This window comes from Helianthus annuus, chromosome 14, assembly GCF_002127325.2.
Source record: "Helianthus annuus cultivar XRQ/B chromosome 14, HanXRQr2.0-SUNRISE, whole genome shotgun sequence".
In the NCBI taxonomy this organism is placed as follows: Eukaryota; Viridiplantae; Streptophyta; class Magnoliopsida; order Asterales; family Asteraceae; genus Helianthus; species Helianthus annuus.
The window spans coordinates 56022782-56046386 of NC_035446.2; the positions used below are offsets into that span (position 1 = coordinate 56022782).

A 23605-nucleotide genomic window follows, 5' to 3' on the forward strand; every position below is an offset into this window, starting at 1 on the left:
AAAAAAGAGCAGCTCAAAAAGAAGGGAAAGCACAATGAACAGCTGAGAAAAACCATTGAAGAGTGCATTGAAGACCGGATGGAAGCAAGAGGTTGGTATAAAGAAATGTACAAAGAGACTCAAAAGGCAATAGATCACAAGAAAAGGTTGAAACAAGGGGACAGATACAGAAGTGGAGTAAAGATAAATTAATGATTTGATGAGATTAAAACTGTTGTTTTTGAACAATTCCTTTTGTTTTATTTTATGTTTTTGAACAATGGTTGGTATGACTATGTTTCATGTTCTTGAACTTAATTGTTTAATTTTCTTTTCTTTCAAGAATTAGTTGAAGTTTGTTTATGTTGAGATAGATATAGATAGTTCATTTTCTTACAATACTTAGGGGGAAACTGTTAGGAAACTTTATTTGTAAGTATTGAAGAAAATCTCAATCATCTGGATCTCTGAAGAGATAACAGTCCTGAAGATCACAACAAGAAGAAGAAGATCAGATGGGACAACTGAAATGCACAACATCTACTTCAAAGAATTACAAGTTGATAAAGAGCTGAATTGGATTATCAGAAAAGGTCACTTCTGATGGATCTGATGATATTTCTGATGAAATATGAAATATCATCAGTTTCTGACGATTCTGATCATCAAGCTTTTTCTGATGATTTGTTCATCAGAAATTCTGATGAAGTGGATTCATCAGAATTCTGATGGAATACCCCACTTGTCTGAAAGTGGCTCTATCCTGCCACACTTACCGAAGCAAGTTGACATTATTGGATCTCATGATGAAAAAGGCAACTTGAACGAATAATTCAATGTATATGTCAAATGGCCACTTTTTGCAGGACTTATTGCATGAATAAACTATTGTTTATTCATGCATCCAGCCTTCTATAAATAGAAGGCTCAACCAGCAGAAGATAATTGAGTTTGCAGCTTAGCATTCACATACAAACACCCAAACTCCATTGCTCTTCTCACCCACAGAATTTAAGATTCATTTGTATTAGATAATAATCTTACAATCACCTTGTTAAACTATTTTGTTTCAAAGTGATATAAACTTGATAATTCTGTAGGTCTTGTTTCTTGAAAGTCTGATTTCCATTTCTGCACATCGTTTTCACATCTACTGAAATCACTTGCCATATTACGTGAAAAGAAGCTGTTTAGGCCATACTGGGTCCAACAACAATAAAGAATAATTCATTCTCGTTCAATTAACTCCAAAACCACCCAATGACAAAGACTACCCGACAATCTGTTACCTCTTGGTCTCTAGACTTGGTAGAACACTAAGTACCTCTAAACTCTCAATCAAAGTTCCTATGGGATTCGAAGTTAGAAAACCATAAACTAGTCACAAAAACACATAACGTAACCTAATACATATCTATAACTAAAAGATATTCAATAAGACGCGCATGGAACAAATAATTGATTATTAATCAGTACATGGCTTGCATAAACATTAAAACCTGAAATAGAATTACTCTTTACCAAAACGTTAAGCCAAATCACAATTAAACCAAAACCTAAAAGCAGGTAACGAATCAAAAATCCTCCATACGCCTATGTAGCTAAGAAAAAGCTTAGCTAATCATGTTCAATAGCAAAACACATATAAGTTTAAAGCAAACGAATCCAGAAAACATTGTCAAATATTTAAGTTCTATCAAACTGAAACAATAAAAAAATCTCTAATCGAAAGAACCTATCTTTAAGCTAATATCTTTGATTCCAAGCTTCCTCTTCACGTCAACACCTTAAATATGTCCCTTGAATAGCCTTTTGTTGCTTCTAGATGGTAATTTTGATTGTACGTATAAAAAATTATCTCAAATAGGTTTAATACATGTGCTTTATATGAAACCAAATACTTTAGCCTACTTAAACTCGCTAGGCGAGTCGTGATAGGGACAAGGGACCGGGTCGCGACACATGACTCTATAAAATCCCAAAGAATTTTGGCGGTGGCATAATGATGTAATTTATGGAATTGTTGAGGGGCGTAATCGTCTATTCGTAGCTCTAGTTTCCCCAGGCGAGTCATGAGAGAACATGGGGACTCGGTCGTGATACGCCTAGGGGCAATTCACTTAGAAAATTGATTTTATCACCCGGTTTCATTCGTATGCTTGTTTCTTCATCTTATTAGTATGTTTAAGCTCCGTTTGAATCCTTTCACCTACAAAACACCATAGTTATTAAGTATAAGTTATATACGACTAAAAACACCTCGAAAACTATCAAAATCTTATACAAAATACATTAGAAATCAAGATGTGTTTGCAATACATCATCGACCCTTATCTACACCAATTTCTTCTGGTTGATAACTTTCTTGTCATTATGGAGTTCCCATGCCTGACCCTACTTTATATCGAAGTACAATTGGAGCTTTATAGTATCTTGTCGTGATCGTGCAAATATTGCTTATGCGGTCAGGAATGTGTATTAGATTCTCCATACACCTACCGATTAACATTAGGTTGCGGTCAAACGTATTTTACGGTACCTTAGGCTATAACATATCTCATGGGTTACGTATTCGTCGGTCTGATTGTCTTAACTTGTATGCTTAATCTGATGCTGATTAGGTTGGATGCATGAATGATCGACGTTTGACTACTAGTTACTATGTTTTTCTTAGGCCCAACGTCATTAGTTGGAGCTCTAAGAAACAACACACTGTTGCTCAATCTAGTACAAAATTTGAGTACCGTCCTCTTGCTCATACTACTGCTGAAGTTGAGTACCGTGAGTTCGTTCTCTTGCTCATACTGCTACTCTTTGGTGTGACAACATTAGAGCTACTTATCTTGTAGTCAACCAATGTTTTATTAGCGTACGAAACATTTTGAGATTGACTTGCACTTTATTTGAGACATGGTGTTAACTTGGACCTTATGTGTTCGATATGTACCGACTACACTTAGGTTGCAAATTATTTAACCAAAGTGTTATCTTCAGTTCGTTTTGACACTTTAAGGTCCAAGCTTCATATTGATGTGCCCCACTCAGCTTAAATGGCCCGTATTAGTGTGTTTGTGTGTGTGTATGTATATAAGTAGACGTATAGCTTGTTAGAGTTTGTTACCTTCCGGTTAGTCTGTTAGTGAGTTGGTTTAGTAGCTCCATTGTAGTTCATCCTCCTATATACCGAAGCGATCTTCTCATTCTACACTTGAATGCTTTCAATTTCTATAATTTCAATAACTTCTAGTTTTTAATAATCTCAACACACAATTAATTATATTTACACGACAATAATCATATATTAATCTACTAGGTTATAACCCCGTGTATTACACGGGGTTGAATAAATAAATTTTATATACTAAATAATAAAACAATATATCTTTAAAACCTCATTTATTGTATGGATTGAATAAATATAATTTTATATATCAAATAATAAAAAGTTTTATCTATAAGAACCATATTGTACAGGTTGAATGAATGTAATTTTATATACAAAATAAAAAGTTATATCTTTAAAACCACGTGTATTACACGGGTTAAATAAATGTAATATTGTTTATCAAATAATAAAATAATACATCTTTAAAAAAACCCCATTTATTACACGGGTTGAATAAATGTAATTTTATATACCAAACAATAAAAAAAATACATCTTTAAAAATATGTGCATTACATGATTTGAATAAATGTAATTTTCTGTACTAAATAATAAAATAATATATATCCTTAAGAAACCCCATGTACTGTACGAATTGAGTAAATCTAATTTTATATATCAAATAATAAAAAGTTATATCTTAAAAAACCTCATGTGTTACATGGGTCGAGTAAATGTAATTTTATACAGTGAAAATAAAAATATTTAATATATTAATACAAAGTTTGGTTTTCGTGATAAAAATAGATTATTCTGTTGTTGCAAAATTTGTTAACGAAGTCTCAATAAATTTAACCCTTTATTTAAAACTCCGTAAATGTATAAATGATAAATAATATTAGTTAATTTTATTTTAAGTTTCGTAAAATTTATTTTATACCAAACTAAACAAAACGTTCAAATATAATTAATTCAAATCTATCTACTATAATAAAAGAAACCAAGTTTTGGACACATGTCATTCATAGAAGGTATCCTCAAATCTATACTTATCTTATATTAACTAAATAAATAATAAATTAATATTAAATCTTATCAAACTTTTATAAAATATTATCATCGAATCTAAATTGTTAATTTAATATATTTTTAAAATAAATACCTCTCTTTCCTACTTATCTTATATTAAATATATAAATAATAAATTAATATTAAATGTTATCCTAATTTATTAAAAGTATAATTTTTTTATTAATTGGTATACAAAATTATATTTATTCAACTCGTGTAAAACGCGGGGTTTTTAAAAATATAACTTTTTTATTATTTACTATACAAAGTTACATTTATATAACACGTGTAATACACGAAGTTTTTAAAGATATAACTTTTTATCATTTGCTATGTAAAATTAAATTTATTTAACACATGTAATACACGAGGTTTTTAAGGATACAATTTTTTTATTATTTGGTAGATTTTCAGCCCGACTATACACGGGTTTTTTAAAGATACGACGTTTTTAGTATTTAATATACAAAATTACATTTATTCAACCCGTGTAATACACGGGGTTCTAACCTAGTAAATAATATTATAAATGAGAAGGAGATTAAACTAAATAATAATTATTCATAAGATATTAAATTAATATCATTTTGTAGAAGAGTTATCTATAATATAAGATATTAAATTAAATAATATTTTGTAGGAGGATTATCTATAATTAATTAGAAGAGATTAAATTAAAATAATAATTATCTATAAGAGATGACATAAATGATGACAAGTGTCGTTGAAGTGGTTTCTTTTATTATTGTAGTTAGATTAGATTCAATTTTGATGTGTGTAAACAAGTTTGACTAATGTAATGGATATCACCTACTACTGTGTTAATATTTTATTTTATTTTATTTTATTTTTAACCAATCTCATATCCGGATCTTATTAATCTTAGTAGGTGAGAAACAGTTGAATGGATTAAAGAAACCGAATTTACTTCCCAAGTCCAATCAATCTCTCATCCACATCCTATCAAGCAAAGCAAAGCAAAGCAATGGCGTAGGAGAGAGAAGAAATAGTTCCCAAAATCATATCCACACAAATCCATCTTCTTAAAAGAAGCTAGCAGCCGCACGCACACACACACGTATCCAATCCCTTCTTCTCATCCTCATTTCCTTGTTGCCCACAACCTGTTTGTTAAAATTCCCCACTCAAATAATTCTGTATTCAAATCAAACCCCATTGCAAACCTCATCAAGATTCAACATAATTCTTTATTTGGTCCACTTCCTTTCATTTCGGGTTGGTACCATTTCAGCTGCAATTTGCAATGATTTCTTGAGAATCTAATCTGATCCACATGCCCACTAGTGTTGCTGTCAGAACACTCATGTTAGATCTGAATCTATCTCTCTCATTCTCTTATTATTGGTCTTGACCCTATTATTATCTCAACTGTCTGAAGCTTTATGCACCTCCATTGAAGCAGGGAAACCAAACCAAGAGATCTTGTTTTGGTTTTAGAGGAGGATTTATCCAATGTGGCGAGGAGGCCCATGGTGGGCTTTGTCTGATGAGAAAGAAACAATCTTTAAATAAAATGGAAGAAATTGGGATTCTTCTAGCATCAGAAAGATAAGAATTTTTTGCTTGCCTTTTGAAAATGCTTTTAATCTTTGTTACTTGCTTCTCCTTCATCCTGTTTTTTCGATACTCTTTACCCATAAAGCCACTTCCACCATGGGCTTCTGAGATGAGGTTACTCTCTTTCTATTTTTGGAAAGATTTCTCAATCTTGTTCCCTTTTGCTAAGAACACCCTCTTCAATGTTTTGTCACCAAAAAAGGTTAATAACACTAGCAGCACTCTTTCATTTTCAACCTCAAAGAAGAATCAAAGTATGATGATGATTGAGGAGGGGATGTCTGTGTTGGATTTGCCTAATTTAGCACTGGAATGCATTCTTGAAAGGCTTGAGCCTGCTGGCCTTTGTAATATGGCTTGTGTTTGTACTTACTTAAAGGACATGTGTTTAAGTGATCATCTGTGGGAAAACCATATGAAGAAAAGATGGGGTAGGATTATCGGTCATGCTGCTGTTAAACAATGGCACTTGCAAATTGCCACTAAAAAGGAATCAAATTACTTTCTTTCTGGTCATAAAGGAAGAGGGCTTTTAATGGGTTATCTGTGTAAACTCTGGCCGCCTGTTATGTTCATTAGACATGCTAGTTACGCTGATGATGATGTTGATGATGCTAATAAGATGGAGAGTTCATCTCAGCCGCCGGTTGATTCGATTGTGTCTTGCTATCGAGCTCTTGAGACTGGAAAGTTTTGGTTCCCGGCTCAGGTTTTCAACCGTGAGGTATTTATTGACGGTTTCTTGACTATTGTTCATAACTCAACAAGTGAATTCGTTACATTTTGTCGTAAAATTTACTTGGTTTTTACAGAATGGGCATGTTGGATTCATGTTGTCTTGCTACGATGCTGATCTTAGCTATGATTCTCATACCGATACATTCCAGGCTAGGTACGAATGAGTTTATGATGATTTCCGAAAGTAATTTAACTAACCTTTTTAGAAGTTTTTGTGATCTTTAAGGTTTTATTTATTTGTGACACAGATATCCGCCTCACGGCAGGAGGGCAGCAGCAATAGAAATTGGGGTGAGTTGGGATAGACTACGGGCCCCACCCGTTGAGACATCACCTCATGATCTACATGTTTCAGACTGTTTGAATGATTTACGCCCAAAAGATCACATTGAGATTCAATGGAGGAGGAACAAACAATTTCCATACGGTCAGTTCTTCATCCCGAATTCAAGTTTCAACATCTTATATTTCTAATAATAATAATAAGATTATTACAACAAACATATAAATCTGTAATGGTTTAGGAAGTTGTATGCATCAATAATGGATTTGGGCAACTTCCACTAAAGATGTTTTAGATGGGCCCTTTTGGTCCTTTTTAGATAAACAAAAAGTCACAACTCACAACCCGAATTAACCCTTTTAAAAGTAAACGAGTCGATTTCTTGTCGAGAAGGATGAGATCATCTAACATGGTATGGTAAGGAAACTTTTTATTATAATAATAAGTGGAAAAAACAAATGCCCTTTACAACATGACGCAGTTGGCTGCAAATAACTTAATATGGAATCCATTTCTTCTTGTCTTGTTCTAAAGTTTTCTTATTTGAATATCACCAATAATTCAAACCACTTTACTTTTAAAAGCTTTCCTTTATCCTAGGATGGCCAACAATTATTCACAGATTGGCAAAAAAAGTTTTTTTTTTTTTTTTTTTTTTTCTCATGTCTATCCTATCGTTATGGTTGATATAAAAAGAATTGTGTTCTTGCAGGTTGGTGGTATGGTGTTGTTGGCCACTTAGAAGCATGTGATGGTAATATTAGTTACTGCCATTGCCATGAAAGTGGTGAGTCCAGTCTAGCTTACGCGTACAACAATATATAGAAATATAATTATAATAATTGTCAATGGTCAAATCTGATCTATTGTTCCATTATAAACATATGTGAACCTAAGTGTTGGAACCAAGTGTTGGTAATTAATATTTATGCTTCTTTGCGTGGCTTCTAGAAGGCCCGTCGTATCTTTATTAAAATCTATGAATCTACGGTTAGTATGCTGATGTCGTCTTTTTATATATTTAAATGGTCCCGTAAGATGTATGGCTATAAGTTTGTCATAATCATTTTGAAACATTGCATCTTGCTGTGTCAATCGAGTATGGACCATTGTGTATGCCAATCGCAATCGAAAAGACTAGTGTTCCCTTTAGATCTCAGATGTGAAGAAGCTATAATGATTCAACTTGAAGCTGCAATTAATATTTTTATTTAATATGAATATCCATCCTTGTGTTGATAGATACTGTGGTGCTGGAGTTCAACCAGTATACTCCCGGTTCAAGATGGAGGCATACGATGATCAACAGGAAATTCCATCGTGAGGAAGGAAACGAAGCCGATGGATTTTATGGCGGAATCAGAAAACTATATCACAAAGATGAGATTTCCATGTGGCAACAATTTTGGCCTGCTGAAATCTTGGAATAATAGAGGTCAACTCAACAGTCAACTCTATCAACTAATAGTTTACCACAGTCATTAATAGGAAATAGAATATTGTGTTCTCTTTTACATGATTTCCGCCCCTTCTTTTAGGATTATATATATATTTTTAATGGCTAGTTGAAGATTTAGAATGGCCATATATGATTCAATCATTCAAATGGAAAATATATCATGTAATTGTACCGATCTTGGCTTTTGACTTTGAATGAATGAGATTCTTTTTTTCCCGTTTGTTGACAAAAAAAAGTTAGTACATGACAAAGGGGTGCGAATTTCTGACACGACACAAAATTCACGGGTTTGGGTTTATTCTAAAGAGGTTCGGGTGAGTTCCCAGTCGAATCAGCCAACACGTTTAGCTAAACAGATGGTGTTCGGGTGATCAGGTCGACCTGGCAGGTTTGCTGGTTAAATTGTTTATTTTTACAAATTAAAAAAAAAATTGTTTTAGGTCGTCACTCTTCGAATACGTTTGTCGTTTTCAGGTTCATTGACATGATTTTCGGGTCGTGTCGCATTTGACTCGTCAACCCGCGAACATGACCCATTAAACACCCCTGACAACAGTCGTTTGTAATCAGGGTGATGATTATGTTCGTATTTTAGGTATAAAATGTTCTGCTTTACCTGTAAAAACAGTTGCTACTTTAGAAACATTGGATGAACTGAAATTTGTAATACTGATATGGCGGGTTACATGGTGCAGATGTGACGAGAATTAGTTCGTCAGCATAACTGAAAGAATCATTGTATTTAAATTCAAGTAAACTACAACAATATGGGACTACCCTGAGCATAGACGAAGCATCGAGGCAGTTTCTTGTCGTGTTTTACAATTGACGTTTTGGGCTCTATCGAGTCTCTTCTCCACGGGTTTGTCTTGAGCGAGTGGCTCAGTCGTTTGATATAACTTATTTTCGATATTGCCACTATGTCTCTTGTTTGCTTTCCTTCACTGTTTTCCTTCTTTAAAGATGCATACCGAAGTAAAACCGACTTAAGTTTCTGCATCTTTGATCCTCTAGAGGTTGGTTCATTCGGCTTAATGGGCTTCACGGGCTCTTTACTGCCCATGCATAACCTTTTGATCATGGTCCGGGTAGTCGGGTTTTGTCGCATACTCCAGTCTGACCTTTTCTTGACCATGGTTTGACTCCGGACCCATCTTGAATACATCGATCCTTTGCGCTCCACCATCGCGGTTACCGTTGGTTCTTTTTCTTCACCTTGGTCAGAGTCTTCGGTGCAGTTGACCCTGCGAGAAATACTACGAGCCCTAAACGGTGAATATGAACGAGACCGTCTATGGACACTCACCCTTCCTTCTGCTTCCTCAGTGACCTTTTCTAATGCAATCTTGAAAGGATCAAAATCATCATTCCACGTGCACCGCTGGCCAAAGGGGCTCCTGACCCGCGAGTTAAATGACCTTGGCGAGGTGGGGACCGAGCTCTGCAGCCGTGGAGGGGGTTTCAAAGGCAAAACCTGACCGTTACCAAAGAGTTCATCTGCAAACGAGATGGTCGAAAATGAATTTGCTCGAGCCGGTAGCCTATACTTGTGGTCCTCTTGGTCCCATCCATTAGCTAAAACCTGACCACTCTTGAACTCGAACTCGAAATCATCATTGGGCTTATCAGCACCAGAGTCGTAGTCTGATTCGGTTTGATGCAATGGGCTCGAACGCAGGCTGTAGAATTGAAGGGTTTCCGGGGTTCGCCAGCTGGGGCTTGTGGGTGCACTAAGGTAGAAGGAAGGAAGTGAAGCAGCAGAATCCATTTTAGTTTGAGAAAAATGAAGAATGTGGGATGAAGAATATGTATGAGGCTTAATGAGACAAGGGGTGGCCTGAAAATGAGGATGATTTCTGGAGTTAGTGGACAATTAGCATCCTCAATTTAAGGTTGAAGAATTTCACATGTGTTGACCACTTTGGTTGGTTGTTTTTAAACTAATATTCAAAGAATTAAATGCCTCTAAATGTCCTTTTATCACCAAATTGTAGGCAATAAAAACAAAAGAGGTATATATTTTCTAAAAACAGAAGGATAATAAATATATAATCATTTGAGCTTTTTAAGGTGGATATCATTTTTTGAACAATCCACTTGTCAGTATCTCTTGAGGGTTATATTTTATTTTTGAGGATTAAAATGAACAATACCTTTTGAATATATGTACAAGTTATTTCAGTAATGAGCATGAAAGTTAAATTAATGCCTAGAATCACCGGCATTAATTTCTAATGCGATCTGTATCGACACAAAAAAAATCATCTTATTGGTTGGCTACTATAACATATTTATTAAACACGTCAACCTTATTGGTTGGCTACTATAACATATTTATTAAACACGTCAACTTGAACACAACTTGTTTAATTAATGGGTTATCTCGAATATAACTTGTTTAATAAACATATTGACCCGATAACCCATTTAAGTTTAAGCTTTTTATTTTATTTTATTTTATTTTTCTAAAAAAGTGTATGTTTGCATTTTAGAGGATGCTATTAAAAGTGTTAACAATTTAAAGTTTGATACCATTTTTTAAAATTTTCCCTCTAATGACTTTGGTTCGTCTAATCCCAACTTGTTAATTTGGAAAGATAGATAAGAAAAAACAATTAAAATAAAAGGTTCTTTTCAGACATGATTACTTGTTTAAATTGTTACCAAATCATAACGTTTTACCTATATTTGTAGATGGACATTAAATTAATCGACCCAAAACATAATATTAACACAAATTTTATTTTAAGTGGAGGATTGATTATTTTAACATAAATAAATACATAAGTCTTGTTTGGATTCACCTATTCAAACCGTCAACTCACCAACATGGCAAAATTTCACACTACCTAGAATACAACGAGACTATAAAACAAGAGGAACTCATTTTGCTACCTTCAATTATAAGGTGCCTTGATTTTTGTTATATAAAATACTAGGTTATAACCTCGTCTCTTACACGCGTTGAATAAAGAAAAAATCAAATCAAATCAAATAGTTCGTAATGAAAGTATAAGAATTATAAATGATATTATTGAGTCGTTTTCTAAATGTCCATATAAATTGTATCGTGTAGGATTAAAATATGTGATGTTTACCAAGTTTATAAATATAAAAATATTTGATTCATTTTTTTTTTTGAACGGCAAATATTTGATTCATTGATTAGAGAATCTGTATCATCAACTTTCTCTTAAGTTTACTAGTCACAAAAACATACAATTGCATGATAAACTTTCGGAAAATTGGTATTTAATAAACCAACCTTTGCCCAGTTGGTAAATAATAATCCAACCTACAGAATTGGTATATAATAATCCTACCTATCAATATGTTGGTACTCAATGAACCTCCGTTAGTTTTTTTTAACTGAAGTTAGTTTTTAAGTTTTATTTATTACACAAACAGTCCCTGTAGTTGTAATTTACTAGTTTTAACTATGAGTTAATAGCCAAAATGGTCCCTGAGGTTAATAGCCACAGCACCGCCACCACCACCACCACCACCGCCACCACCACCATCGCCACAGCACCGCCACCACCACCACCGCACCGCCACCACCACCACCACCAATCGACGAGAGAGAGAGATCGGCGAGTGACGGCGGATCGAGGTGGTTCTCCGGCGACCCGTCGGAGAAGATGATGAAGGCGGCGACGGTATCAAGCAGAGAGAATCGGAGTGTGAACAGAGAAGAGAGAGGATGACCGGGGAGAGAGAGAGACAGTGAGAGGAGTATGGAGCCGCCACCTGCGGCGGCGGCGGCGGTGGACCCTCACGGCAGTAGCGACGCGGCGGTGGTTGATTCTGTTGTACAAGTCAGGTTTGTTCAAACTCAGACAGGTTTCGGTTGATTCTGTTGTGGTTCGAGTCTCGGGTTAGTTCAGGTCCTTCGGGCCAGCCGCACTTCGGGTCAGATTCAGTCAAAGTCAACAACTCGGTTCGGGTTTTGGTCAACAAATGGTCCACCGCCAACCGGTGCTGGTGGTGGCGGTGCGGTGGTGGTGGTGGTGCTGTGGCGATGGTTACGGTGGTGGAGGTGCTGTGGCGATGGTGGCGATGGTGGTGGTGGTGGTGGTGGTGGTGGCGGTGCGGTGGTGGCGGTGGCGGTGGCGGTGGTGGCGGTGCTGTGGCTATTAACCTCAGGGACCATTTTGGCTATTAACTCATAGTTAAAACTAGTAAATTACAACTACAGGGACTGTTTGTGTAATAAATAAAACTTAAAAACTAACTTCAGTTAAAAAAAACTAACGGAGGTTCATTGAGAACCAACATATTGATAGGTAGGATTATTATATACCAATTCTGTAGGTTGGATTATTATTTACCAACTGGGCAAATATTGGTTTATTAAATACCAAACTTTCACATAATTTTCAGCAGCCACAACAAGCTCTATTTGTGATGTTTTTATGATTGATTGAATAATATATATTGAGGCATGGAAAATCAAATCCTTAAAAATTCGGTTTTTAAAGATAAAAATTATCGGAATGTTAATTAAATGATCTGAAATTCTAATTAAAATATATATACGGAAATAAATTAATGTCAATGTAATTTGTGGTCATAGTATTCAAAACAAATATATTAAATATCAAATATCTATAAAAAATAAATTGTTGCTAACTTATCATTATTATTATTATCATACTCAGTAAATCTCACCAAAAGCAAAGCTAAGGTAGAGTTTGAGGAGAGTAAGATATAGACAGTCTTACCTCTACCCCAAATGAATAAAGAGTCTGCTTTCAGTGAGACACTCGGCTCCATATTAATAAAATCTTTCTATTTAATTGATATTCGTATTGTTGAATTTGAACATAATATTTAATAATAATATAAAAGTTTACGTATATAAAAATAGTAAAGATTCAATACTAATTATTAATAAAAATACGTTTAGAAAATCTTCTATAATCATTCTTTATTCAAACAAAAGTTAATTGTTATTGTTAATTTAAATTGAACAACAATATGAAAACAATATATTTGGTTAAATAAAAAAAAACTTTCAAAAATAGAATTAACTTATCATATCCCTAATTGTAAACAAAAATATGATAAATTGATAAATTGATATATAATAGTATATTTCCTAAATAAGTTATTCAATAGTATATTTTCTAAAACAAGGATTTAAGCGGGAAAATATTTGTGAGGTTAAATATGGTGGTAACACGTGTCCAAATTTGTAATCATTTATAAGATAGTTTAAATTTAAATATATTTAGATGTTAAGATAATTAGTGCAAAATATAATGTTTCCCATAGATTCACATGCAATATTATATATGAACGCATACATTATCATTATTTGGCGTTTGTGTAAGAAATATCTAGAATTTTGAATTATACGTGTGATGATATACGCGTTTGTCACACCCGATCCGTATCGGATTGGTACGGGGCATGATGATTATTCATGGCTATTGACACTATCAACCATTTCAATATTTAAAACACAACCAATTTGTGAATGCACTATGTCTATCGCTTCCGTCAATCATGTGGTTTAGTGTCAAATGTATCGAGTCGTAGTTTATAGGATAAGACAGAACAAGGTTTGAAGTGTAGTGTACATATGCGCATTGCAGGTTGGCGCAGATTCGCACGATTAGAGCTGATCCGTGCTAAGGCATCCGCAGAAGGGTGCGCATCGGTGATTACATGTTAGTGCGGATGAGGTACAACTATAAACAGGTGTCATGTCTTGTCATTTGTATCTTTTGGTGGACTAGAGAGGGGAAACTCTGTCCAGTTGGTTTCAAGGTTTTGTACTTTCATACGATCAATAGAAACCAGTTTAATTAGCTTGTTCTTATGCATGTCACCTTCGTACTCGGATTCCGCACGAGATACGAAGTCAAACTAGCAGGTCAGAGCATTCGGAGCACCGAAACGGTCCTCACAAGTGGTATTAGAGTTTGGAGACCAATTTCGTGGAATGAAGACACAAGATTCAAGCAGAATCAAGCAAATCAGATCCAAATCGGAGTCAAAATGATCTGAATTCATCATTTTTCTACTCATTCTTCTTCTACACATCTTCTTCAAACTTAAAATGCAAAATTAACGTCGAATTCATGGACAAAATTAACTGATTTTTGGATATGTTGTGCGAAATCACGTTTTAATCAATCCTTGAAAGAATCAGATCAAAATTCGAACGAATTCACCAAAAATTCTTGGAAAACCCATGAAAAATATAACTTGAGGTTGCGCATTCGTTTGAAGTTGTCACAACGCATTCGCACGAATCTGTTGTGTCCAATTCGCATGAATCAAGACAAGTCTGGTTCGCATGGATCTGAAAATTCCAGTTCGCACGAACCTGATTTCACCCCTTCGCACGAACGTGATTCATTTCATATTTTCAACGTTGTTTGACCGTGTGTTGATTTTTGCAGGCGATTCTCGATTACTTCACAGTTGGTGATCATGGAGCCGGAATTCTACAATGAGTTCTATGATGCTTTCACAACTTCAGCAACATCTGTGCCAAAGACTGTTTCGAATGTCATATCAGAAAGTTTAAACATTGATAATGCTTACGGAACCTATCAAAAACCATCCAAACTTATGAACATGGAGGATTATAATAAGTGGAAAGATAGATTTGAAAGTTGGATTAAAGCTTATGCTTTTGAAAGTTGGAAGATGTTAACATTTGGATATCAAATTCCAAAAAATGATAAGGGAGAAGTAATACAAACTGAAGAATATGATGAAGACGATAAAAAGGATTTCTCTAACGAACAAGAAATGATTACACTGTTACAACAATCGGTTAGAGATGATATTCTTTCTCTGCTTCAACATGATAAATCTTCAAAATCTATATGTAGTGGCGAAGCTTGAGATTTCCGACCGGGGGGTCGGAAACGTATATACCCAAAAATTTCTATAAAACCGATTGGTAAAAAACGTGTATACCAAAAAATTTCTATACGAAAACTACATACTCTCCACTACTGAGCGAAAAGTTCGGGGGGTCGGCCGCCCCCTCCTGCCCCCACTATGCTACGCCCATGTCTATATGGAAGGCGTTGCAAAACAAATACGAAGGCGGAGAAGAGATGATAAAGAACAAAAAGTCACTGTTAAAGAAAGAGTTTGATTTGTTCGATTGTCTGAAGGTGAAAATGTCCGACAGCTTGTAGATCGTTTCTATCATCTGAAATTTGAGCTAGAAAGGTTTGATATCAAAAAGGACAAAGAAGAAATCATCGACAAACTCATTGAGGTGTTACCCAATGAATATGATTGGAAAACATATATCATGATTCTTAAACACAGTGCAAAGTTTAATGAGATGAATTTATAACAGCTGATTGAAAAATTGGAAGGTCATGAGCTGGAACGCCGAAAGCAAAACAAGATGAACAGCTCAAATTATCAGCAGAATGTGAATTTATATTATCGCGGGAGCTTAGTGTCTAACAACCAATCACCAAAAATTGGGACTGCATTCAGTGCAGAAAACTCGAGTGGATCATCAATAGGTAGTTCATCATATAGTGGTTCATCGAGTAGTGGCATTAGTTATTCAAACAATCATCAAAATCAAAACAATTCCAATTCAAATGTGATACAATGCAACATTGCTGTGAATTTAAACAATGCACAGAGCATGAGTGCTGATGCAGCAAAACAGTAAATGTTATTCTTAGCATCAATTTTAGAATCGTATGAAAGTCTCGTTGCGAGGAAAATCGGAAACCCCAACATGACCAAAGAAGACTACGATCAAATTGATCCAGAGGAGTTGGAGTTGATTGATATAAGATGGTGCATAGTGAGCGTAATTAGAAGAGCTCAGAGATTCATGTAGATTACTGGTAGACAGTGTCTTGGAGGTCCTACAACGAAACTTGGATTTGAAAAATCCAAAGTTACATGTTTCAAATGCAAACAAAAAGGACACTTCAAGAGAGAATGTTCAAACCAGGATGTGGATGAAAGCGTTAATCCTTTCCGTGATGATTACTATCAGAAAGAAATTTATCATCGTAACAAAGAACAACCGCCAAGGATCAATCGATCACAAACCGATGAAGGTTCTTCAAAAGAGAAAAAGCAAGTGTTGGTGGTGACTCAGGAGGATGAGGGCTTCAATTGGAACAAATACATTTCGAATGAGAAAGTTGCGTTAGTTTCTGAGGTGAGATGGAGTCGCGAAGAACGCATTGCGCGTAGGGATTCTAGATTTTAGTCTAGTTGGTTTTATTTTTGTAGTTCTTGGCTGTTTTATTGGTTTTTGGTGTACTCTCATGGGGGGATGTCCCATGTTTGAACTAGTGTGGGTTTCTCCACACTACTTGTTTTTATTGGTTGTTGATATATAAAATCACCGGGGTAACCCTTTACCCAAAAAATAAAGAGGCAAAGGGAGCCAAAAGATGGGATGAGCAGAGGAAATGCTACTTAGATCCTGAAGGGAATCCTGCAACAGATCCCAAGATAGTAGATTTTGATGCATTGGTTGCTACTATTCCTACTGTTGCAGAATATTATGCAAAGAAGAAAAAGGAAACAGAATTGGCGAAGAAGAGAGTGGAAGAAACTATTGATGAGAATCAAGAAAAGATGGCTGAGAATCAGAAGAAAACTGATGACAAAATTACAATGGCACAACAAACAGAGGTAGAAACTCAAACCGAATCTACCGAGTCGTCAAACCAGGTTAAATCAATGGGTAAAAATGATGAAATTGGTGAAAAATCTAATAATAAAAATGAAGTGCAGTGCAGGAAATGCATGGAAACATGTGTGCCTGTACTGAGAAGGATGAAAATTTAAAATCCAGAAACATTGAATTTACTAGAATTAAGAATTTATTCAAAGAAAAATGTAAGGAAATGTTTGAAAATGAAAAGATTTTGAAACAAAAAGAAGAGGAGCTGACACTAAAATGCAATGATTTTGAAAAAGAAAATGAAATTTTAAAGCAAAAGTGTTCAGCAAATTTCAATGAATGCTTTCAAAAAGAGAATATCATTCAAGAGTTGCAAAAAGAATATGATGGGATAAAATACTCACATCATAAAATAAAAGAAGCATATGAAAACTTGAAAAGTCAAATAAAACGTCTTGACGGAAAAGTTTTAAAATATCTGAAACTACAAAATTTCTTGAAGCCAAGTATAAAGGTAAACATTTGGTATGAAATAGTTATATTGATGAAGTTGCTTAGTTAAAACGAGAATTGGCTGAAAAGGAAAAGAAAAATAGTAAACTACAAAGTTATCATGCTTCTTCATATATTCTCGAACGTATTTTCAATATTACACCAGATGATAATGATTCTGAAAAGAACAAAAAAGGGAATTAGATCAGAATATCATCAAGTTCCACCACCATTTGAGAAAAATTATACTTTCTATGATGATGAAAAGTTGGCAAAGGTAATAAATATGGTTGATCAATTGCCTGAAAACATTGATGTGACTTACACCAAATATGATATTAGTGAATCAGAGGTGGTAAGTAAGGTTGTTGAAAGCATTTTGAAAGATGATAATAATTCCACCAAGAATAAAAGTTCTGAATCACAGATTGAAGATGAAGAAAGTTTTCATAAAATTATCTAAAGAATTCAAAATCAGAGATAAATACGAATGATGATCCAATAATGTTGGCATACTATATGGTTGGATCTAACAAATTGTTCTCAGATGTTGAGGTTCCGATTCAAAATGTGATTGCGGAAAAAATTAAAAAAGTTTTTAAATTGGTGGAAATTGAGAAAACTGAAAGTGAAAAATTTGCCGGTAAGGGCAAGAAAGCTTTTTATAAGAAACCAGGTTGCAAAAAGAAAAACACAAAGGTTGGTTTGGGTTATAAAAAGAAACAGAATCAAAAGAAAATGTTTCAAAAAGCAAATTTTCCGAAAAAAGATGAACTTTGTTCATGGAACAAGTTCCTAAAAAGAGAAGGAACTCAGATTTAGTAGACAGACTAATGAAGAATTCTATGCTCAGAAGAAACGACAACAACATCAACAGGCCAAAGATGTTTTGAAGAAAACATATTTTAAATGTCAACAAGTTGGACACATTGGTCGTAAATGTCCACAAAATCTGAAGCCTGTTGATGTTGAGAAAAATAAACAGAAATCTGAGTTTGTGAAACAGAAGTCACCTAAATTTGAACCAAAACAAATTTGGAAACAAAAGGTTGATTTGTCAAAAAGAAACATTCAAAATGATTCAAGATTTTATGAAAAGAATGTTTCGAAAGGACAAATTTGGGTGGTAAAGAAACAAAGTACTTCTGTATGAGAAAAGGAAAATCGATTCAACCAAGAAGGTTGACATCAAGAATAAAAAAGCTTTTGTGAAAAACGAAAAAGATTTTCCGAAATTGAACGAATCGTATTGTGTTAAAATACCCAAGGTCAAACAGACCTGGGTTGCTTTATTCAAGTAATTGAGTTGATTGTATGTGCAGGTGTTCCAGAAGTCAACTCAAGTTCAACATGAACAATGGAGCAGTCTGGGTCTGGCACACAAGAAGGACTCCTGTGATTGAAAACAGGAAGTGATTAAAAACAGGGAGTGTTTGGATAAAAAAGGTTGAAGAAATACGCCGAAACCCTCACGGATGAACAAACAAAAACATGATAAAACAAGATTGAAAAATGGTTTCAAAATGTTAAAATATCAATGTTTTTGGGATCATGGGGGTGTGGGTGAAAAATACTAAACAGAGAATGTGAGGCAGAAACGGATGGTGAGATAAAGCTATCTACATTGGTTTGTCAAATCTATACTACTTTATTAAGCAAACTAGGTTTTCTACCCTTATGGTAATTTTACATTGTGTACACACTTTGAAGCAACATGTAGAAGAGAGCTAAGCTATTTTAGAGATTGTCCATAAATTTAAGACACTTTAGGGTTATTTTAGGGATTTCGGCACCCTAATCTATATCTATATATATTAAATGTATTAAATAAAAATTTTAATTAACGACACTAATAATTTCATTAATTAATACAATAAGTATTCTCATAAATGATTTATTATTGGTGAGTACATACGAAACCGAAACCTACCCAAACCAAAAGAAAATGAGGAAGTCTTAAGGGTTTGAAACCAATGCAATCAATTGAATTCAATCTCATCATAAATTTGTAATCATGGGCTCCTTCATTACATTCATGGCTCATATCCCCATCAGTTTCAATTCATATTCCTATATAGGCTCAACATGAATAAAAAAACTAAGGATAAATTGAATGTATAACAATGTGAACATTTTGATGGTTTTTTTTTTCTTGCAGGTGACATTATCTGAAAACTTCCTTGCTATTGACATCTAGGATTGACAAATGTAAACAAAATGCACTACGGAACCATTGAAATGCATACAACTTGGACCGGTGTGAAGCCATGGTGAATGTTATTATATTTTTATATATGCTATTTAGATTTTACCTCAGTTTTGTCGTTTTTGTCGTTGATATCCTCCATATGTACCAATTGCTATGAGTTGTTTATATAACTAGATGATCTATTTCTTTTGCCAAGGTAGAACATATTAGAAGGATGCTGGTCATCGTCACACCTCCGTCCACCGCCATGAGTGTTATCAATCGTGTACTTCGATCACGATTCACGTACCAATCATTGTCTACCCGTTTTGTTTTGATCTTGCTTCTATGAGGTTTGATCATTAATTTGTTCCAATTCCAGTTATCTACGCAACCACTGTCACACTCTACAGTAAACCTTTGTTCGTTGGAGTTTTTTTTGCCGCGCCGCACTACCTAGTCGCCGTAACTACCCCAGCAAATGATAAAATGTTATTTTGTGTATATTTGCATTTTTTTGGGTTAAGGTTGGAACAACACATTTAAAGAGGTTGTTTTGTGTTAATGCTTGTAAAATACTAAGCTTAGATTATATATAAAATGGATGAAGAGTTCTCCTTTAGTTTGTCTTTTGGCACCAAAAGATATGAGATAAGAAATAGAAGATACTCAAGATGTTCATCATCCCGTTTAAAATGAATAACTTAACTAATGATCATTTGATTAAAAGTCCGTGAATTGTTTATTGCTGTTTTAGTTGTTAATTTCTAAAACACACATCTAATGCTATAAATGAATTAAACTTCTATTGAGTTATGCTCGAGTACCAACAACAAGCTTGAAACGTAAAACTGCTCAAGTTTGAGCTTTTATAAGAACTTCACTCAAATTCTTACTGATCTTTTTAGTCCAATGTAATGTGTTGGTATATCCAATATGTCATTTACATCCACAATAGTTTGCAAAGTAGTTGACCGTTCAGGTCAAACCATATTTATTGAGCTTGAACTTAGCATGATCAATCCAGAATTATTTTTTGCATTTTTATTTTAAGTTGGTTAGAGCTCTGATCTTGAATATTCCCTGAGGTGGCCTTAAGGGTAGACGGTGTGGGCTTCGTCCCACCCCCGTCGTGGTCCGGCGCCGCTCCGCCACCCATTTCTCCCCTCCCCGTCGTCGTCGAGATCGTCGAGCCTAGGACGATTGAGACGCTCCACAAAAGACAAAAACCGTTCGAATCGTATGATTATTCGTAATTGATCTTCGTTCCTTGTAACCTAGGGTTTGTAATTTGTTGATTTCAGAAAATTAGGTTTAATCTTCGTTTTTCGTCAGCGAATTTGTATTTTTAGAGGTTGAAATCGAGGTATATACGATTAAGCCTCTGTTTTGTTCGATCGATTGTGGCAGAAACATTACTGGACGAATTTCACACAGGTGAAGAGATTTAGGCAGAAAATGAACAAGAATTGTTTATCTATCAATGGGGGCTTTTATTTCGCCTCAATCGATTGTGTGTTTGTAGGTATGAAATTGTGAATGATTTGGATGTAACTCGTTGTCGAGATAATATATGAAACTTTGTGATCCTGTTAGTTGAATCTTATAAAGTTATAATTAACAGTTGAAAAGTCACCTCTCTTTATGTCACCAATGTAAGTATCAACAGAACAGTTCTCGGGAATCCCATATGTTTACGCCCTCTTGAACTGCTTGATCTGCGCATGGTATGACTGCCCGCTCATATCATATGATAATTTGTTGGTCACAACGGTCAACTCTGTTGGTGCGATTTTCCAGTTAACATACATAGTTATCTATATAACACATGCTGACAAAAGCAAAAAGGTCAGAATGCCCATAATTTGTTGAAATTATTTGCACTTTTAATGGTTTTGTTTTGTTTTATTTTGGTAATTGAATATCAAATGTTTTAAGTTGATTGGGAAGGGCAAAAGAATCAAATAGATGCTGGTTAGTAAGGGTCGTTTTTCCTTTAGCGTTTGGCGTTTGGCGTTTTACGCCTTATGCATGCCAACCGTTATCTTGCCACTGATTTCCTCAAAAACAAGCTCAAATTCAGGGTAGAAATCCGCTAATCTAGTTGCATTGAGTTATTTCTTAAACAGTTAAACTTTACAAAGAACTAATGTAGTTTTTGTTTGACTTTGACTTCAGGGGTTTGTTATATCAGACTAGCAAGGGATTGACAGGATCACTACTCCCGAACATGCGAACTACACATATTCAATCATAGCCGGGATGAATACTAGCATTGATATGGTATGTTTATTTTTCTCTTGTTCTTGATTTTATATAAAAAGCAAGAGCCTAATGTGTTGGCTGTATGCAGGGGCTCATGCTGATAATCTTGGTTACCAATGTGGTGGATGGACAATTGAGTGGCAAGGACTTTCAGGAGATATTACTTCTGGTATAAACACCATCTAGAACTAAACTTCTCATCTTTTGTAATCTTAAACAAAACCTCTAAACTATGTGTAATCTTGATTTAAACCCTTTGATCTTGCAGGCACCACAATCTTATCTGCTGTGAAAAGGCCGTTGACCCGAAAACTCAAGTGGTCTACAATGAGAACCCCAGTGAGAATTTTGTCAAGTCTGCCAAATTCGACTATGCGATTGTCGTTGTGGGAGAGCACCCGTATGCTGAGACATTTGGAGACAGCCTGAATCTAACAATCCCAGAGCCTGGACCAAGCACCATCAAGAATGTTTGGTGGAGTACATTTGGAACAACGCTCAAAACAAACCCGACGACGACATGGAGGACGAAGACTAGTAGCTTATTTTAATATATTAGGATTTTTTAAAGTTTATGTAATGTTTTTTAATATTAATGAAAATATTTTGTTAGTTTATTTGTTAAATGTTAAAAAAAGGTAGAAGATTAAAAAAATAAAAAACATAAAAGTGGTGGGGTAGGATCATCTAGGACCATCCTCCATACCCTCTAGTTTTGTGGGATGGACCATCCTTGGGAGGACTATGATGTGGCGCCTACATGGCGGATCATCCTCCAAGGGAGGACCATCACCATACCCTCTAGCCTAAGGTTGCACCATGAAGGCTTTAAATATGTAATTAATGTAAATTTAAGACAATGAAAATGTTTTTTTTTTTGTAAGGAAGAGTGAAGATAAAAAGTTGCATTGATCTGTGCTCAGTTTTATTGTTTGTTTTAGTTTTGTTACTAACCAATTAGAAATAATTTAAACTCATCGGTTTTTTAAATATCTTAATCGAAAGTTTTGGTTATGGTTATGGCTCAAAATCGAACTTGACTTGTACACACCCTTAAAATCACCAAACGAAGTGTTGTGATCCCCGCATTGAGAATGGTGACACATGCTACTATCCTTTGGTTTACTAGCATGGTTTACAAGGAGCTGTTTATACAAAGAGAATAGTGTCACCATAAAACAACACTAAATGCCCATACTTTGTTAAAATAATTGTAATTTATTGCAATAATTGCAAGGTGGCCGTTTTTAGTTTTGAAACCCTACTTTATCTTAAAATACTAAAGTCTAATTACTTTACTTTTTTAATGAAAAATGTTACTCCTAATATAAATTACATATTTGCCTAGGTTTCAACCTAAGACCTTATCTCTAAGAGACATAAGCATCTACCAAGTGAGCTATCGTCTAATTACTTTACTACTCATCAAAACTTCATGCTTGTTATGTCCATACTAGAAATACATGTATATCCGGAATACAAACTTAGGTTAATTTTTGTTCAAAGGAACAAAGTGTTACAAACCCAGAATGGGTTGTGGTTTGTGATAGACATCATAACTGAATCTAATATGAGTCGGGACACCCGCCGCAATGTGCGGGCATTCCCACTATTTTCTTTAAAATGTTTTGGATTTTAGGGGGAGTAAAAAATATTAAAAATTCAAAAACATTTGAAAATTTGAAGAAGTTCAAAAACATGAAAAAATCAAAAGAGTTTTTGTGTAACAAGAGGAAATGATAGTACACCAGTAAGACAGTCACAATATGCTAAAGAAATGGAAAGATAAAAAGTGATAAACGGTCT

General features: G+C 34.6%; 2 protein-coding genes and 1 long non-coding RNA gene across 6 annotated transcripts; 2 read left to right on the forward strand and 1 right to left on the reverse strand.

The window, feature by feature from the left end:
- The first annotated feature begins 5042 nt into the window (after positions 1-5042).
- On the forward strand, positions 5043-8429 carry LOC110908329 (F-box protein At2g32560). Of its 2 annotated transcripts, XM_022153252.2 has the most exons (6): positions 5067-5481; positions 5579-6457; positions 6546-6625; positions 6720-6898; positions 7467-7541; positions 7997-8429. In XM_022153252.2, exons 2-6 carry the CDS (start codon positions 5753-5755, stop codon positions 8182-8184), a joined length of 1227 nt encoding a protein of 408 aa, XP_022008944.1. In that variant the 5' UTR covers positions 5067-5481; positions 5579-5752; the 3' UTR covers positions 8185-8429. The 2 variants fall into 2 exon arrangements, with proteins under 2 accessions (XP_022008943.1, XP_022008944.1); XM_022153251.2 differs by having other exon boundaries at positions 5043-6457.
- A 429-nt stretch (positions 8430-8858) lies between these two features.
- Positions 8859-10078, reverse strand: LOC110908330. The gene has a single exon (XM_022153253.2). It carries the CDS (start codon positions 9979-9981, stop codon positions 8971-8973), a length of 1011 nt encoding a protein of 336 aa, XP_022008945.1. The 5' UTR covers positions 9982-10078; the 3' UTR covers positions 8859-8970.
- Positions 10079-20423: 10345 nt separating this feature from the next.
- Positions 20424-22416, forward strand: LOC110908331. Of its 3 annotated transcripts, none has more exons than XR_002574526.2 (5): positions 20424-21059; positions 21159-21618; positions 21713-21817; positions 21888-21968; positions 22068-22416. It is a non-coding gene; the product is annotated as an uncharacterized LOC110908331 (long non-coding RNA). The 3 variants fall into 3 exon arrangements; XR_002574524.2 differs by having other exon boundaries at positions 20446-21382; positions 21473-21618; XR_002574523.2 differs by having other exon boundaries at positions 20458-21618.
- Positions 22417-23605: the final 1189 nt, after the last annotated feature.

What these genes read in the sequence shown, in the direction of transcription:
- LOC110908330 (XM_022153253.2), bottom strand. Translation starts at nt 9,981, where the DNA reads ATGGATTCTGCTGCTTCACTTCCTTCCTTCTACCTTAGTGCACCCACA.
- LOC110908329 (XM_022153251.2), top strand. Translation starts at nt 5,753, where the DNA reads ATGCTTTTAATCTTTGTTACTTGCTTCTCCTTCATCCTGTTTTTTCGA. An exon ending in CTCAGGTTTTCAACCGTGAG is followed by an intron (nt 6,458 to 6,545) that starts GTATTTATTGAC and finishes TGGTTTTTACAG; the next exon opens with AATGGGCATGTTGGATTCAT. An exon ending in ACCGATACATTCCAGGCTAG is followed by an intron (nt 6,626 to 6,719) that starts GTACGAATGAGT and finishes TTTGTGACACAG; the next exon opens with ATATCCGCCTCACGGCAGGA.